Source organism: Gossypium arboreum, chromosome 10 (assembly GCF_025698485.1).
Source record: "Gossypium arboreum isolate Shixiya-1 chromosome 10, ASM2569848v2, whole genome shotgun sequence".
Classification (NCBI taxonomy): domain Eukaryota; kingdom Viridiplantae; phylum Streptophyta; class Magnoliopsida; order Malvales; family Malvaceae; genus Gossypium; species Gossypium arboreum.
The window spans coordinates 8,578,904-8,594,338 of NC_069079.1; the positions used below are offsets into that span (position 1 = coordinate 8,578,904).

Sequence of the window (15,435 nt, forward strand, 5' to 3'; positions counted from 1 at the left end):
AAGAAAAATAAAAGAAGAAGCCAAGGCATTCGGCCATGGTTATTTCATAAATCAAAGGTATGTTAATGTGATTTTTATGTAATTGTTTATGAAATTAAATTGATAAGTGCATTGTATAGTTAACCCATGGTTTAAATTCATGAATTATTGAACATATGTGCATTCGGCAATTTGTTAAATTGTGATAATTTGATAGCTTTTGGAAGGTGTTGTTTAGATGTTAAATTTGCTTATATGATGGCCGAATGAGTGTAATGTTAACGAATGATTAAGTTGAATTCATTGTTGAGAGGTATGAAGTTGAAGTTGCCGTATATATATGCTTTTGGGAAAGGAAATTTGTTTTTATTTAAATTAAGCATGTTCTTATTAAATTGAGCTTTGAATTGATGTAATTAAGTGGAAAATGAATTGATGGAGTTGTGAGTGTATAAATTTCCTTAGTTGTGGCAAAGCATGTATTCGGCCATGTGGGTAAAATGTTAGATTTCGAACGTTTGAAGTTTTAAATTATAAATGGTTATTAGATGAGCCCTAAGCTTGTTAATCTTTGTTTGTGAAGTTGTCAATTCATATCTTAATTAAGGAATTGAATATTGTTTATAATTTGAGGTTATTGAAAGTCGAATTAGATGATAAATAACAATCGGCTATTGTGTTTATGTGAATATATATATGCTGAATGTAGTCTTGGATAAGTAAATTTTGATGTATTAGATTGGTAACATGGTTATGTCGATTGTGAAAATGTGATAAAGGTGCCAAGATATAATTTAGTTGTTGGAGTTTTAAAGTGAATTGAAATGAAGTTTTGCCGAATGTGTTTATTGGTGAGTGAAAAATTGAGTTGTAACGTTAAATCGTTAGTATGTGTTCTATGGTTTCTGAATGTGAATTAAGGTAAATAATGTGGAGAAGGATGAGTTGAGTTGTAAAATTTATGTATATGAATTAGTGGTTAATGGACAATCGGTCAAAGTGGTTAATATGCATTTGTATATGTTATAATGGCCGATTGTAATCAAGAATAAAGACGTGAATGAATGGTTGTTAATGAGTTGTCGTATGTTTCTTATTAAGAAAAAAATTGTTAATGTTTGAATCTAAATAAATTAGTTAAGTAATTACACAAACCTATTTATTTTACCTAACTCAAGAGCAAAAGGAACTTAACTCGGAAAAAGGAAAAGCGAAACAAATTGAATAATCGATTCGTAGTTGTCCGACGACATTTAAGGTAAGTTCTTAAGTGTTTAACTTGATTTCATATACTTATTGATTAAATGAAAATAGCTAAGAGGATGTTGTTTTTATTTAGCTAATATGCCGAGTGAGAATGAATTAATACTATAAACCAAAGATAGCTAGTATAGCTAAGTTGAATTGGATATGGAATTATAACATGTTAAATGAGATTTATGATCAATGTACCATGTTGCATGGGTAATGAAAGAGGTTTCACCATTTGTGATTATTAGAACCTAAGGGTAACCATGTTTGGATGTGATATTATTAATGATGTGTGATTGTCGAATATAATTGAGGTATGGAATTCGAGTATAATACCTTATATCAAACGTGTACTTTATTCGAATGATGAAAGCCTTTGTACAAATGTATATGTGTTTCGGCAATAATTGAAGTTGAAGCATAAGTTGTGAAAGTATAAAAGAACATGTAAATTGATTTTTTTTTGTAATGTGACATTCGGGGTTTGAGCCTAGCAGGTGTAATGCCAGTGAAATGATATCGGGCTTCGGGCCTAGCAGGCTATAATACCGATGAGATGATATCAGGCTTCGAGCCTAGCAGGCGAAATGGCGGTGAATGAGTTTAGACTTAAAGTCTAGCAGGCTTTGTGCCGGTGATGAATTCGGGCTTAAAACCTAGCAGGCTTAGTGCCGGTGATTTGATAAAAGTCTAAGACTATGATACTTCGTGTTAGAACGACAATTGAATACATCCAATATATTAAGTTGGCCAACTACGTATCATGTACTTATATATGAGTTTGATTTGAATTGAATCATAAGTGTATAATGTGATACATATGTGAATAAGTGTTATGACTATATCTATGATCATGATACATTCGGCCAAAGTGTGAAGTTATGTGAAAATATTTGATTTACTTATGTTATATGAATTCAAATTCAAGTGAAGTTAATATGCTAAATATGCGTTAAATGTTTGTATATATTCGGCCAAATGGCAATATACCTAATACATGTCACTTGAGAATTTGATTAATTGATTTATAATTGAATTTAATTGTTTGCATTGCTTAAAACTTACTAAGCTTATGGAAGCTTACTCCGTTTGTTATGTTTCTTTATTTTATAGATCGTTGACTCCAGCCACTTGCTCGGGGATCGTCAGCAACTCGTCACACTATCTATCGTTTTGGTACTATTATGTTTTGGATCTAGTATTGCATGTATAGAATAGACTATAGATGAATGATATTTTGGAGTTGTATATGAGCCATGCAAATATGGCATCTTTTGAATGTTTGTATAAAGTTTATGAATGCATATAAAAGTTAATGTTCTTATATCTATGTGATTGTACAAATGTGGTATTTTGGGTTGGTAACACTTCATAACCCATTCCGGCGATGGATACGGGTTATAGGGGTGTTACAATATATTTTAAAATTTTAGAGTTAGGACTAAATTGAAAAATTTTGTAAATATTGAGGGTCAAATTTATTAATTTTTTAGAATTAGAACTAAAATGAAAAAATTGTACACTTTGAGAATTAAATTTGTTGAATTTTTATATCCAGGATCAAATTGATAGAATATGTAAATATTATAAGATTAATTTTGTTACTAGACCAAAAAAATCATATCAACTTAGAGTGACTAAAATATTTGATTTAGAAAAGTTTAGGGACTAAATCAAAAAGATATTAGTTGGGTGATCAAAATAGAATGAAAGACATAGTTGAGTGACCATTTTTATAATTTACCCATAAAAAATAATTTTCAACATGTTTCACATCATCATTTAACAAAAAAACTAATTTGCACATTTCAAAATGGATATGAGTTAATTTACCTTTTTTTTCAATAAAAAAACCGAAATGCAATCTATCCTAAGAGCTTCCTTATACTTTTACCCTATATAACATAAATATTTATCACTAATAAATAAAACTTATATTTTATACCATAATGATTAAGAGCTAGTAGAGATTTAAAACTGCGTTTAACAAATCAATTTTCATTCTTGCCCGTTACTTGTTTCTTTTAATCAACGCTCTTTCCTATTTTTTAATACGATTAGATTATCATTTTTTAAATTTGACAATAAAATAAATAATTTTATATGAGTAACTATATGAATAAATATATAATTAAAACTTATAGATTTTAAGAAATTTATTTTAAAAGATAAAGATTTTTAGATTTTTCCTGAAATATATATAAGGATTGTTGATTTATTTATTCAAAATTTGACAAAATAAATAATTAAAATATTTATATGAATACATAAAATAATGAGAAATTTTGTTAGAATTTAAATCAATTTAAATGAGTAACTATATGAATCGATTTTGTCTTTATACTTCGACTATGACATGCACACTTCATGAAAGGAGAACCTGACATGTTTGATTTTTTCTGATTATACCACCGTGCTACAGACAGATAAAACTATGAATTTGCTTGTAGTAATGTAATGTATCTATGCATGTATCTTTAAGCTTTAACTTATTTAATCTCATCCATAGATACATACATATATATATATATATATATATATATATTTGTAAACAAACATGTGGATGTATATATGCCATGATATCTTAAGATATATGTTTGCTTGTATTTGTTATAATGGTAATCTTTAAATGATGCTTATTATGATGTATATATATGGTTTTATGTCAGTTGACATTTAAAAAATAGTTAATATACACAACATGCCAGTTTCTTCAGGCCTTTTAATGGAGGTGAATCAAGTTCTTCTAACAACGAAGGTGACCTTGAAACCACGATGTTAAGAGAAATCATTTGACTAGTTTAATGAATTCATCTGTGTAAAGAAATTTTGTATAATAACCTAATTTCTAATATTAATGAAACTTGTTATGTCTTAAGTTATTATATTTTTTGTATTAAAATTATTCGAGTAGATATTTCAAAATTTGATCCAAGTGTAATGTTATTATTTGTGAAAATAATATTTATCATTGTTATAAAATAATAATTAACTATAAAAATAATTATCATTTTAGCTAATAAATGATTTAAATTGATTATATAATTAATTAAAATACTTATAATAAGATATTGGAAGATACATTTTAATATTTTATTAAATCAATTTATAAATTCACATATTTTTAATAATTTTGTAAAAGTAAAATAATTTAAAAACTTCTATTTGTTATGAATATCTTATTAAGTGGATATCCATCATGATCAAGATAAAGTTTTAATGTACTTTAAATTCTAATAGTTCTTAGAATTAGATCTCTACTTCTTTTATACTTCTTTTATACTTCTTATGCCTATAAATAGAGACTCTGATGAAGCATTGTAATCATCCATGTTGATCAATAAAGTTCATTCTTTGTTGCTCTCATATTTTCTTTGTTCTTTATTCTTCTCATCTTTCTTTATTTTATAACACGTTATCCGCACGATCTTGCTCAAAGTGATAGTTCCTTTTATCAACGATCAAATTTATCCTCCATGATTTTCAATTTCTTTGATGGCAAGATGTAAAGTTTTTACAGGAAGTTTCTTTTATTTAATGTTTCATATCTGATTATTATTTTTTATTCTTCTTTCATTATATGTTATCATTGTTTTGATTAACTTATTTCACTTCTTGTTCTTAAGGATGATGAAAGATTTGATATCGTTATCTATATGAAATCAAGAATATTTTCGAACTATCTCATACCTTCTAGTGATGACGATGATGTTAAAGATCTTCAGGTATATTTTACTATGTTTTATTTGTTGTTTATAATAATTGGAGACTAATCATAACAACATGCATAGATAGATTTTGATTTGAAATCTCATGCATATTTGCGATGGTAATTATGAAATAAAGAATCTATTGGGATGTTTATAAGCCTGTCCTACTAGATTTGTTGCATTCCCCGAAGTAAATGTAAACATAAAGAAAATAAAAGATATACTAATGGACCACTAAAAGTGGGAACATAATAATAAACAAGAGAACAATGAGAGTTCTTAAGATAACTTTTCAAAAGGTAAAGATAACATATGTTATCAATGTGATATAAAATATTATTAGTCACATATGTGGCATATGCCCAGGGGCAAAGCAAGAACAAATTTTTAGGGGGGTCATAAAATTTTAATTTTTTATAGTTTATTTATTTATAATTTGTAAAGGATTAAATCAAAATTTTATAATTTTAGGGGGGCCAAATTACAATTTTACCTTTACTAATTTAAAATTTTTAAAAAAATTTAAGGCCTAAAAGAGCAAATTTACATTTTAGGGGGGCCGGGGCCCATGCCAGCCCCCCTGGCTCTGCCCCTGCATATGCCTAAATATTTTGTTTTTGTTAAAATTCTTTGAGGAAGGATATGAGAATATAGTAATAAATTTTATCATCATAGATAGAAAATATTTATCTTATTTGATATTGAAACAAACAAATATTATCCCAATATTTGATAGTATAAAATTAGTTGAAAGCTCTAGAAGAGCTAATATATTACTATCTAAAAAGCACAAAATTTGTGATGGTTAATGCATTACTTTTAAAAGTTATTTGTAATAGATCTCAAATTGAGATTGTGAATGAAGAAAATACTATATTTCATATGAATAAAAAGGGTATTGAGTTATTAATTTATAATCTTTATGATATTATTTTGTCATCATCCCGATTAAAGGGTTGAAAGCAAAATATTTGATTGTGAAAGATATACTCATGTGTAATAGAATATGATAATTCTATCTAAAGCTTATTATGGTTGGATGTATCTAAAGTTGCAAGTATTTTTTAAAAACTGTGAGTATAACTCAATAGTATTCAGAATAAGTATTCAATTAAAATTACGTGGTAAAATATTACTGATGAGAACTTGCAAGAGAGAAAACTTATGTATGAAAAGTCATTGGTTATGTACCTGTTATACACATGGAAAATAAAATTCAATCTCAAAGTTTGCTATTAATAGATTTTTGGTCATTTGAAGATTTTAACATATTCCCTGAAGCGAATATTGCATACAATTATTTGGAAATTATATTTACTGACTTGGTGGTAGAGGTGTGCATGGGCCAGGCAGCCCGGCCCGGCCCAAAAAATGGGAGGGTTTGGGTAAAAATATAGGCCCGAAAAATGGGCTTGGACAAAAAACGAGGCCCGTTTAAAAAACGGGCCGGGCCTTAGGTAAGAATTTTTTGGCCCGAGCTCGGCCCGGCTCGGCCCGGCCCGATTTTAATATTATATTTTTTTCCCTTTTTTATTTTTAAGTTTAAGTAACTTTTCTCTTTTTTTTTTCATTTTCGTTTAGTTCCTCCTGCTGCTTCCTTCCTCCCTTTATTCCCATTTCTAAGCAAATCCCTAGCTCACTGCTGTTTTGCTGCAGTTTGGGTGTTGTTTTGGTGTTGTTTGGGTGTTGTTTTGGTGCTATTTTGCTGCTATTTTTTGTCGTATTTTATTGTTCTTTTACAGCTATTTATTATGTTATATGTTGTCGTTTTTAATATTATTTTGATATTGTAAATTTTTTGTTTTGTTATTAATTTAGTTATTATTTTAGTTCTAATTTGTTTCAATTTTAATATAACTACTTTTTATTATATTTTTAATTTGTGTATTATTTTAAAATTGTTTATCTTGTTTTTTATTTGTTTTAATATTTGTTTTTATGTTTTAAATGTATTTAAATTTTTATTTTTAAAGTTTTTATTTTATAAAAAAGCAAAAAATATAACCGGGCCGGGCCGGGCTCGGGCCTATCAATTTTTTTCCTGGCCGGGCTTGGACAAAATTCTAGGCCCATATTTCGGGCCCGGGCCTTGTAAACGGGCCTAAATTTTTTTATGGGCCCGGCCCGAACCTGGCCCATGCACACCTCTACTTGGTGGCATTATAGACTTCACATTGATTTAAACATTTTCAGTAGTAAATGTCACAATAGTACTTATATGTGAATACAAATTAAAATGAATGATAATAAAATTATCAATTTGTTACAATTTAGTACAATTGAAACACATGCCAGAAGTTTACTAATACAAATGTGTTTACTACTTGGCGTGACCATTTGGACCATCTTGGATTATAAATGATGTGAAAATTAATTGAGAATTCATATGGACATTCAATTAAAGAACTAAAAGATTCTTTAATTTAAATAATTCTCATTTGTTGTTTGTTCTCAATGAAAATTGATTATTAGAAATTCACTAGCTAAAGTTGAGATTTAATATTTTGCATTTCTGAAATGAATATGGGCCCATTCTTCCACCATGTGGATGGTTTTGATATTATATGATTTTTGTAGATGGATCTACAAAATAATCACATGCATTATCAACTCGCAACCTGTCATTTGCAAGATTGCTTGTTTAAATGATTAATTTCAGATTATACTATTAAAACAATTCATCTTGCTAATGTTGGTGAGTTTACATCCCAAGTTTTTAATGATTATTGTATGTCAATTGGAATAAAAGTTGACCATCCTATAGCTCATGTTCACAGACAAAATGATTTAGCTGAATTGTCTATCAAATGCCTCCAACTAATAGCTAAAGCATTACTTATGAGAACTAAACTTTCTATTTCAACATGAGATTATGTTGATTTACGTGTTGTACGCATCAAGCCAATAAGTTATAAATACTCCCCATTATAATTGGTTTTTGATCAATTCCTAAATATTTCTCATCTTTGAATTTTTGTTTGTGTGTATTTGTTCCAATTGCTCCACCACAACGCACAAAGATAAGTAAATCCTCAAAGAAAGTTGAAAATATATATTAATTACAAGTTTCTTTGTGATTACAATTTTGATTCAATAATTTTCCCAACATTAGAGGGAGAGAAACAATAACTTGTAATGAGTTAGGGCGAGAGTAATTAAACCAGAAGTTCAATAAGGATAACTCATTACAAGTTAACTGTTAGATGTATTTACAACCTTAATGAGAATAACCAAGTGTTATATACCATCTAATATTTTAATTTGAATCAAAGTCCAAGTAGGACAATCAATTAGAATAAATAATACATTGATCGGTTCCAAAGATGAAAATTCTTCTAGATGGTCATTTAGTGGAGGCAGGTGCTCCAGAAGAGATCCAAGACATAACTAAAACTTCAAAAGAGATTCAGTACCTGAAACTGAATTTTAAAATAATGAAAATAAGAGATCTCGATAAGTTATGTCAATTCGAGAAAATATGAAATCGAATAATAAAAGTGGTCGACAATGATTTTGCATGCACTATTATTATTGAAATAATGAAATAAAAGGAGGATCTTAAATAAATCTATTGAGAAATATAGATATGGAATAAATTGATCAAAATAGAAAGATGCAACTCAAGTACAATTAAATTCGAGGAGTTTTTGGACCAGTAGTCCAAATATCTAAAGGTATAAAGCCAGTAAATGTGCAATTAGAGTAGTTTTGCAAAAGCGGAATAAAAATATGAATGTTTTCGCTAAGTCCTGGCATTGATTACGAAAAGATATAATATTCTTTTGTGGTGGACGCAATAACCTTTAGATATATTATTAAATTGACAATTCATAAACGATTTAACTTGCTTCTAATGGATATTGTTACAACCTTTTATGAATCACTATATAGTAAAGTTTATTTTAAAATTCTTGAAGAATTTAAAATACTAGAAGCATATTAAAATTCTTGGGAAATTTTTCATTTATATGAATTGAAATAATTGAACATATGTGGTAAATTTGACTTAGTCAATAGTAGATGAAAGAGGATTATAAAATGATCCAAAATACCTATTTGTATTTTTATAGAAGGATCATAATTAAAGTTTGCTATGATTATTGTTGAAATTCCAGAAGAGATCAAAATATGTTTCCTCAAAATTTTCCCTCACTCATGATTTTCAAAAGAATGGTGCTATAAATGCTTTGCAATACATTCAAATAGTCATTTGAAAAACTAGTAATCAAGATTGAATACGTAGAAAATGAGAAAGTATGTTATGTTTTCATGAGGGGGAGTAAATACACATTGTACTCTTTTTCCCTTAACCGAGGTTTTATCCCATTGGGTTTTCCTAATAAGGTTTTTAATGAGACAGCATATTATGTGTATTATAGATCGTGTACTCTTTTTCTTTCATTAGGTTTTTATAATAAGGTTTTAACGAGGCACATTATCTACCAATGGACATCCAAGAGGGAGTGTTATGAATATTTTATTAAGTGGATGTCCATCATGATCAAGATAAAGTTTTTATATACTTTAAATTCTAATAGTTATTAGAATTAGATCTCTACTTCTTTTATACTTCTTATGCCTATAAATGGAGATTCTGATGGAGCATTGTAATCATCCCTTTTGATCAATAAAGTTCATTCTTTGTTGCTCTCATTTTTTTTTGTTCTTTATTCTCCCCATCTCTTTTTATTTTATAACACTATTATATATATTTCTAATCTAATTTTCTTAATAGTTATTTTCTATTTTCACCTCACTCTTACAATTGCATTTGAATTCAAATACACACTCTACCGCTATAGTAACTAATTTCACCAGAGATAAATGCACTACTTATCCAGACTAAGCCTAAATCTACTTTTTTCACAAATACATATTCTATATATAAATACTGCATTTGGTACTTCTCCTTTCAAAGTGGTTTATGGTCCAGATCCACCATGCTTATTGTCTTATGAAGTTGGCTCTTCTAAAACTGATGCAGTAAAAGTTATTGTGAGACTGATTACGAATTTGGATCCTTGGTTTGGGTACGTTTACACCCTCATTGACAGAAATCACTTTCAGGGAAGCATAGAGACTAGTTTTAAAGTACAGGGACTAGTTTTAACAAATAGAAAACATAAAAAAGTTATCTTAAAAGAGATGAGGAAAATAGAGGGGGAAGCAGAAGAGAATAAAAAAAAACAGAAAGAAAGTTAAAAGAATATAAAAAAAATTAAATTATTCAAAATTAAAAAATATGGGAATCAATTGTATAATTTAACCTAAATAGTGTAATAGTTTAACTTATTTTTTTCATTTATTTACCCCGTATTTTACTTAATTAGTTGAATTGCAGTCCGTGGCGTTGATGGTCTTGTAATTGGAATCACTTTTTCTGCTGATTCTGGAAGAAAAAGATCCTTCTAAAACCCAAAGAACGACCTGCTCCTCATGTAAGATGTTTGCCTTTTGTTTGTCTCCTGTCCACTCACTCATCCATTGTTAACTATATTCAAGTTTTATTCTACTTCATTGATATGTGTTTTATATGTGCTTGTGCAGCCGGTTTTTGAATTGCACCCCCCCCCCCTTTCAAATTACTGAATGCAAATTATGATTCTTGTTTTAAATTTCCTAGGTCTCAAGGGTGAATCTGAACAGCAAGGTGCATCATCTTCTGTAGCAAATTCACCTGGTTCAACTGCTGCGAGACAACGTCAACAACAGGAGGCTGGTGGAAAGTTCATTAGAACATACTTTTGAGTAATGAAACGAGCCAAAATCAAATCTTCAGCAGCTGTCCAGGCCGGCAGAAAACTGAAACTATGAGTCTGGACAATGTCAAGAGACCTCTACGACCTACAAATTCACGATTGGGTATGATTGGTAATGTCTCTAATAATATTGCTGCTCTGGAATGTGATGTTGATACAAAAAGTGTTTCAGATAACAAGTTCATAAAAAAGGCACTGCATGGTTCAGGTTACTGATCATGGAGTATGAGCCCCTCTTCATCGTTCTGATGTTACACAAGCTAGTGAGGAGCGCTCGACTCCCTCTGTGTTACAATCTGCACAGGCCTCCAATAATCCCAGCGAAGATATTAATGCTTCTGCACATGAATATCCTGTATTGGGAAGTATCTATAGGTTTGGGATACAGTTGTTTTATCAAGTTGTTATGATTGAATTTGCAAGAACTAAGGAAGCTAATGTATGTCACTTCTGCATATGGTCTTTTAGTTAACCCAAGGAGAAATGAAAAGCAACGTACCTCATGGAAGCAGTGGACATAATATTCCATCAGAAAACGGTTAGTCTATCTGTAATGGATTGATTCAGTATTGATGTCACGTGCAGTATTACTACAATGTCATATCGATGATACCATTCAGCAGGTTCCAATAGACATTTTGTTCAGCATCCAGCAGCTCATAATATGAAGGATAATGGTTCTGTTACATAACATGTTCTTGAATAGTCCTTACCTGGTACTAGATTAATTACCTTATTAGACTGGCAAGAGCATGCATCAGCAAGCAATCGTGTGTGGTCTACATTTGGAAAGAAGTGTATGGATCAAAGAATAATGATGATAAATTATCGGTGGTGGTGTTGTTGTATGATCCAAGGTGCTTAGAAGTTTACTTTGAACCATACTGACCTTAGCTATGGGCTGGAGCTGGATCTTCCATAAGTGGATATTTCTTATTTTCATATGTCGTATTATCTTATGTTCTAAACTGTAAGTCTATTTGACAATATTATCAGAAAAAAGTTGATCTCGAAATTGAAAATTCATATTTCGAAGGATTAGAAATATCAAATTATAGTAATGGCCTAAATTCGTAAATATTGCATGGTACAAGGACCTTCAATACATTAATAACTTTTTTGGTACATTTCCTAAACCCTTCCAAGTCCAGACCCTGGCTAATTAAATTTTATGATATTATAGGCTGAAGCATAACCTACAACTTCCAGCTTACAGCAACTAAGGTAGTACTTAATTGGTTCTTAATAAAAAAGAAGTCAATGCATTGCTAGAAGAAAATGTAAATTACAAGGATGCAAGTGTATAACAGCTTTTCTCTTTACTGCAAGGAAAAAAAAATAATTACAGAAAGGTAGTTGTACATACAAGAACGGCATATGACAGTTTAAGAGCCGTACAATGAACAAACAGTTGTGTTCTGTGAGACAAATAGAAATAAAGGTTAAAGAATATGGTCCCTTTTCTTTTCTCTTCTTTATTGAAATTAAGCTAAGTAATCTGAACAATTTCTATTAAAATTTTGTGAAGCGACTGAGGCTTTGAGAAGAATGGGCAGTGATCACTCCCTTTAATCTTGTAAACTCCTTCTGGTGGGTTCTCTCTTACTAGTTTCTCTTGCACATCTGGTGAAAGAGCTCGGTCATCCAATGTCTGAATGTAGAACCGCCGTCCACTTCCGTACTTCTCGGGGGACAGTGACAGTTTCTCCATTATAGGACCCAGTGGAGTAGGTCTCATGGTAACCATGGCTAAAGCTACATCCTGGAATAGAAACCAAATATCATGTTAGAATAATATGATTCTATAAATGCACACAACATTTAGACTCGAGCACACAACATTTAGACTCGAGCATGGTATTAACATGTTAAAATGCAACGTAATATTCACCAATAAAACCAACACGAATCATCAGAAACTACGGTATCTTGAGTTTTGACATATATCACCTCTTGTTCAAAAAGTCTAATGATATAACTCCTTTCATGTTACGTTGTCCATGCAAACGATTGCAGCACTAGATTTCATTAACCATAATGTAAGACTACACCAAATAACAGAAGTGACATACACAACATTGATTGGCCCAAAAATGGCCATAATATGCATACTTCATAGCTAAAGCTTCAAACATTTAATTCTATGGTGCTCTTATTTCCAATACAACTTCAATAACCGTTGTTCAGTTGCCACAAATGAATAAGCAGAACAATAAATCTTAAACATCTAGCTTACAGAATGGTGGAGATCCTGCAAAGGGAAAAAAAAATGGATATTCAAGATTTACGAGGTTCACTGGTATGATGTTCTTGACCTGTAAGGCTGTAAAAGTACCTTTGTTGGTGAATGGTTGAAATATATCCCTTTCATTAACTGTTTCTCGAACATGAACCCTGTAGGTGGCTCATCTTTTCCGTTTCCATAAATCAAAAACTCTGACTCTTGCATGAAACGTTCAGCAGAACCAAGCTGCAACAAAATGAAGAGTTGAAGTAACATAGACTTAATGTAATTACTTGATGTACAAGAAACGGCAACAAGGCATCGATAAAAATACCTCTTCTGCAAACACATCGAAAGGTCTCTGACCATTAGACACCATTGTAGCACAAAGGAAGATTGCTTTGGAGATCTTTTCTGGGAAATTTTCTAATGCATAAGAAAGGCAAGCACCTCCACTGCTATGACCCACCAAAATAACCTTCATATAATTCATGAAATCAAAATTATTAACATAGCAGATGAATAAAATGCATGAGAATATCAAATATACTCACTTACCTTCTCGTCTTCGGGAAGGGCCTCTAGATATTGAATCAATGGTTTTGAATATTCAGCTAATGTAGTGACAGTGTTTGTATCTGTCAGATCAATACCGGAACCGGTCAGATCCATAGCAGTAGGTAAAAGACCCACTTCCTCCAACTGAGCAATTGTTTTATACCAACACCATGCTCCAAACCCTTCTCCATGTATCAGAACAACTCTTCTAAACTTGATATTTTCAAGAGACTCCACCACCTGCAAATAACATGAAAATAGTATCACAAATCACCTAGCTTTCATTAAGTTTATCACTGACCTTTTTCACAAGCTTTCATGGAGAGCATGATCCACAAATAGAAATAAAGAATGGTTCCCAGATTGCCTTTACATTGACATTGACCATAACAAAAGACCTCTTTTTTAAACTTTGAAATTGGATTAAAATAAAATAAAGCAGAAAAAAGAAGAAGAAGATATCTTTATCTTCTCAACTAAATTGTATTAGAGACTTGGAATCTACTTTGAAGATATAAAGCTCAAAGCACAGTGAATCGGTTAAATATTTTCCCTTATTCAATGAAAAAGCAAAAGAAGTGAACCATGATTGGCATCTTTTTTTTCTCTCAATATTTTGCTCTTGTTCTACAATCAATCATCAAAACCTCACTTTTTCAGCATAGATCCAGTCAACTAAAAGAGTAATTAACACAATGATTAGAGATGAAAAGTTGGAAACACACCAAGTAATTTAATATCGGTATTCAATAACAATTAATAGTAATAAAAAAAAACCACCTTTTTTTCATTATTAGCTAATGGATCAGTGTGTCTTCTAGAGCTGGTAGAGCCAATTCTCCTGGACATGGATCCATCAAATCTCTGAGACAATTGGTGCTGATGAAGAACCATAGACAAAGCTTGCCTATGCAAAAGCTCTTCTTCTGCAGCCATTTTCCTCTGAGACCTTCCCCCAGTTCTCCTACTTCTTGATCCATTATTTTCTTTGCTATCCTTCTTTCTCCTGTAAATGATATTACCCATTCTTCACAACACCTCAAAACAGGTTTTTTTTTTTTTTTAACACAACCCAGAAAGCTAAAGGATCATTTCTGCCAGGAAAGTTGAAGAAAGTCAAGAGATTCCCCAGGAAAGATGGGTTTTTTTTCAGTGAGCAAAAATTAGTATACAGCAAAAACCTTTCAGCTTCAAGATTTCATTATTTATATTTAGAAATCGTTGAAAAAAGAGATAAGAAGAAAGAGGAGAAAAATAAAGAGTTAGAAGAAGTAGGTTATAAATGCATAAAAAAAAAACATTAAACAAATGTGTTGAGACCTGCTTAATTCAGAGGCAGCCAACTAAAATTAAGTGACATTTATTGTGGTTTGGATACAAATTCTATCAACGGTAAAGACAGAGACTTTGAATGCTTTGCTCTCTTTGTCTACAAAATGAAGAAATGTTATTTATACTGTTTGTTGACCGTTGATTTGGGGTTATTCCAGTTTTACTGCTAAATGGTGTTCAATACAAAATGAAAAGAGTTTGGTTGGGGTAAGTAGGAGAGACATTTGTCTTATTTTTGGATTGTTTTTATCAAACACACCCCCCCCCCCCCCTCCCTTGCATGGTAGATGATTATTATAATTATAATACTTATAGTATTATGTGGTTTGAGTTGAAGGAGCAGTCACTGTTTTGTCTTGTATTTTATTCATTGATTTTGAGTTCTAACAATATTAATATAAATATTTGTTTTTGTAATTGTATTTAGGTTGTGGAGCCAATCTAATTTTAATTATAGAAGAAGTTGATGTGGTGGACGTCTTAAATGGACTAAAATAGTAAAGAGGTTTGTTTAACTTGTGGGGCACGCTTTGCTTTAAGTTCCTGTATGAAAGGAGAGGAAGGTTTAGTATTTAAAAGGTTAATATATTATTTGGTATTTAAATTTTTTAAATTTAGATTA

General features: G+C 30.6%; 1 protein-coding gene across 4 annotated transcripts; it reads right to left on the reverse strand.

The window, feature by feature from the left end:
- Nucleotides 1–11,938: 11,938 nt before the first annotated feature.
- Nucleotides 11,939–15,102, reverse strand: LOC108480406 (putative methylesterase 14, chloroplastic). Of its 4 annotated transcripts, none has more exons than XM_053020455.1 (6): nt 14,802–15,102; nt 14,262–14,487; nt 13,482–13,721; nt 13,258–13,401; nt 13,035–13,169; nt 11,939–12,461 (listed from the first exon to the last, which is right to left on the reverse strand). In XM_053020455.1, the coding sequence occupies exons 2-6, from the start codon at nt 14,415–14,417 to the stop codon at nt 12,189–12,191; spliced, it is 948 nt and encodes a 315-aa protein (XP_052876415.1). In that variant the 5' UTR covers nt 14,418–14,487; nt 14,802–15,102; the 3' UTR covers nt 11,939–12,188. The 4 variants fall into 4 exon arrangements, with proteins under 4 accessions (XP_052876415.1, XP_052876414.1, XP_017638885.1 ...); XM_053020454.1 differs by having other exon boundaries at nt 14,262–14,575; nt 14,802–15,101; XM_017783396.2 differs by having other exon boundaries at nt 14,262–14,669; nt 14,802–15,101.
- Nucleotides 15,103–15,435: the final 333 nt, after the last annotated feature.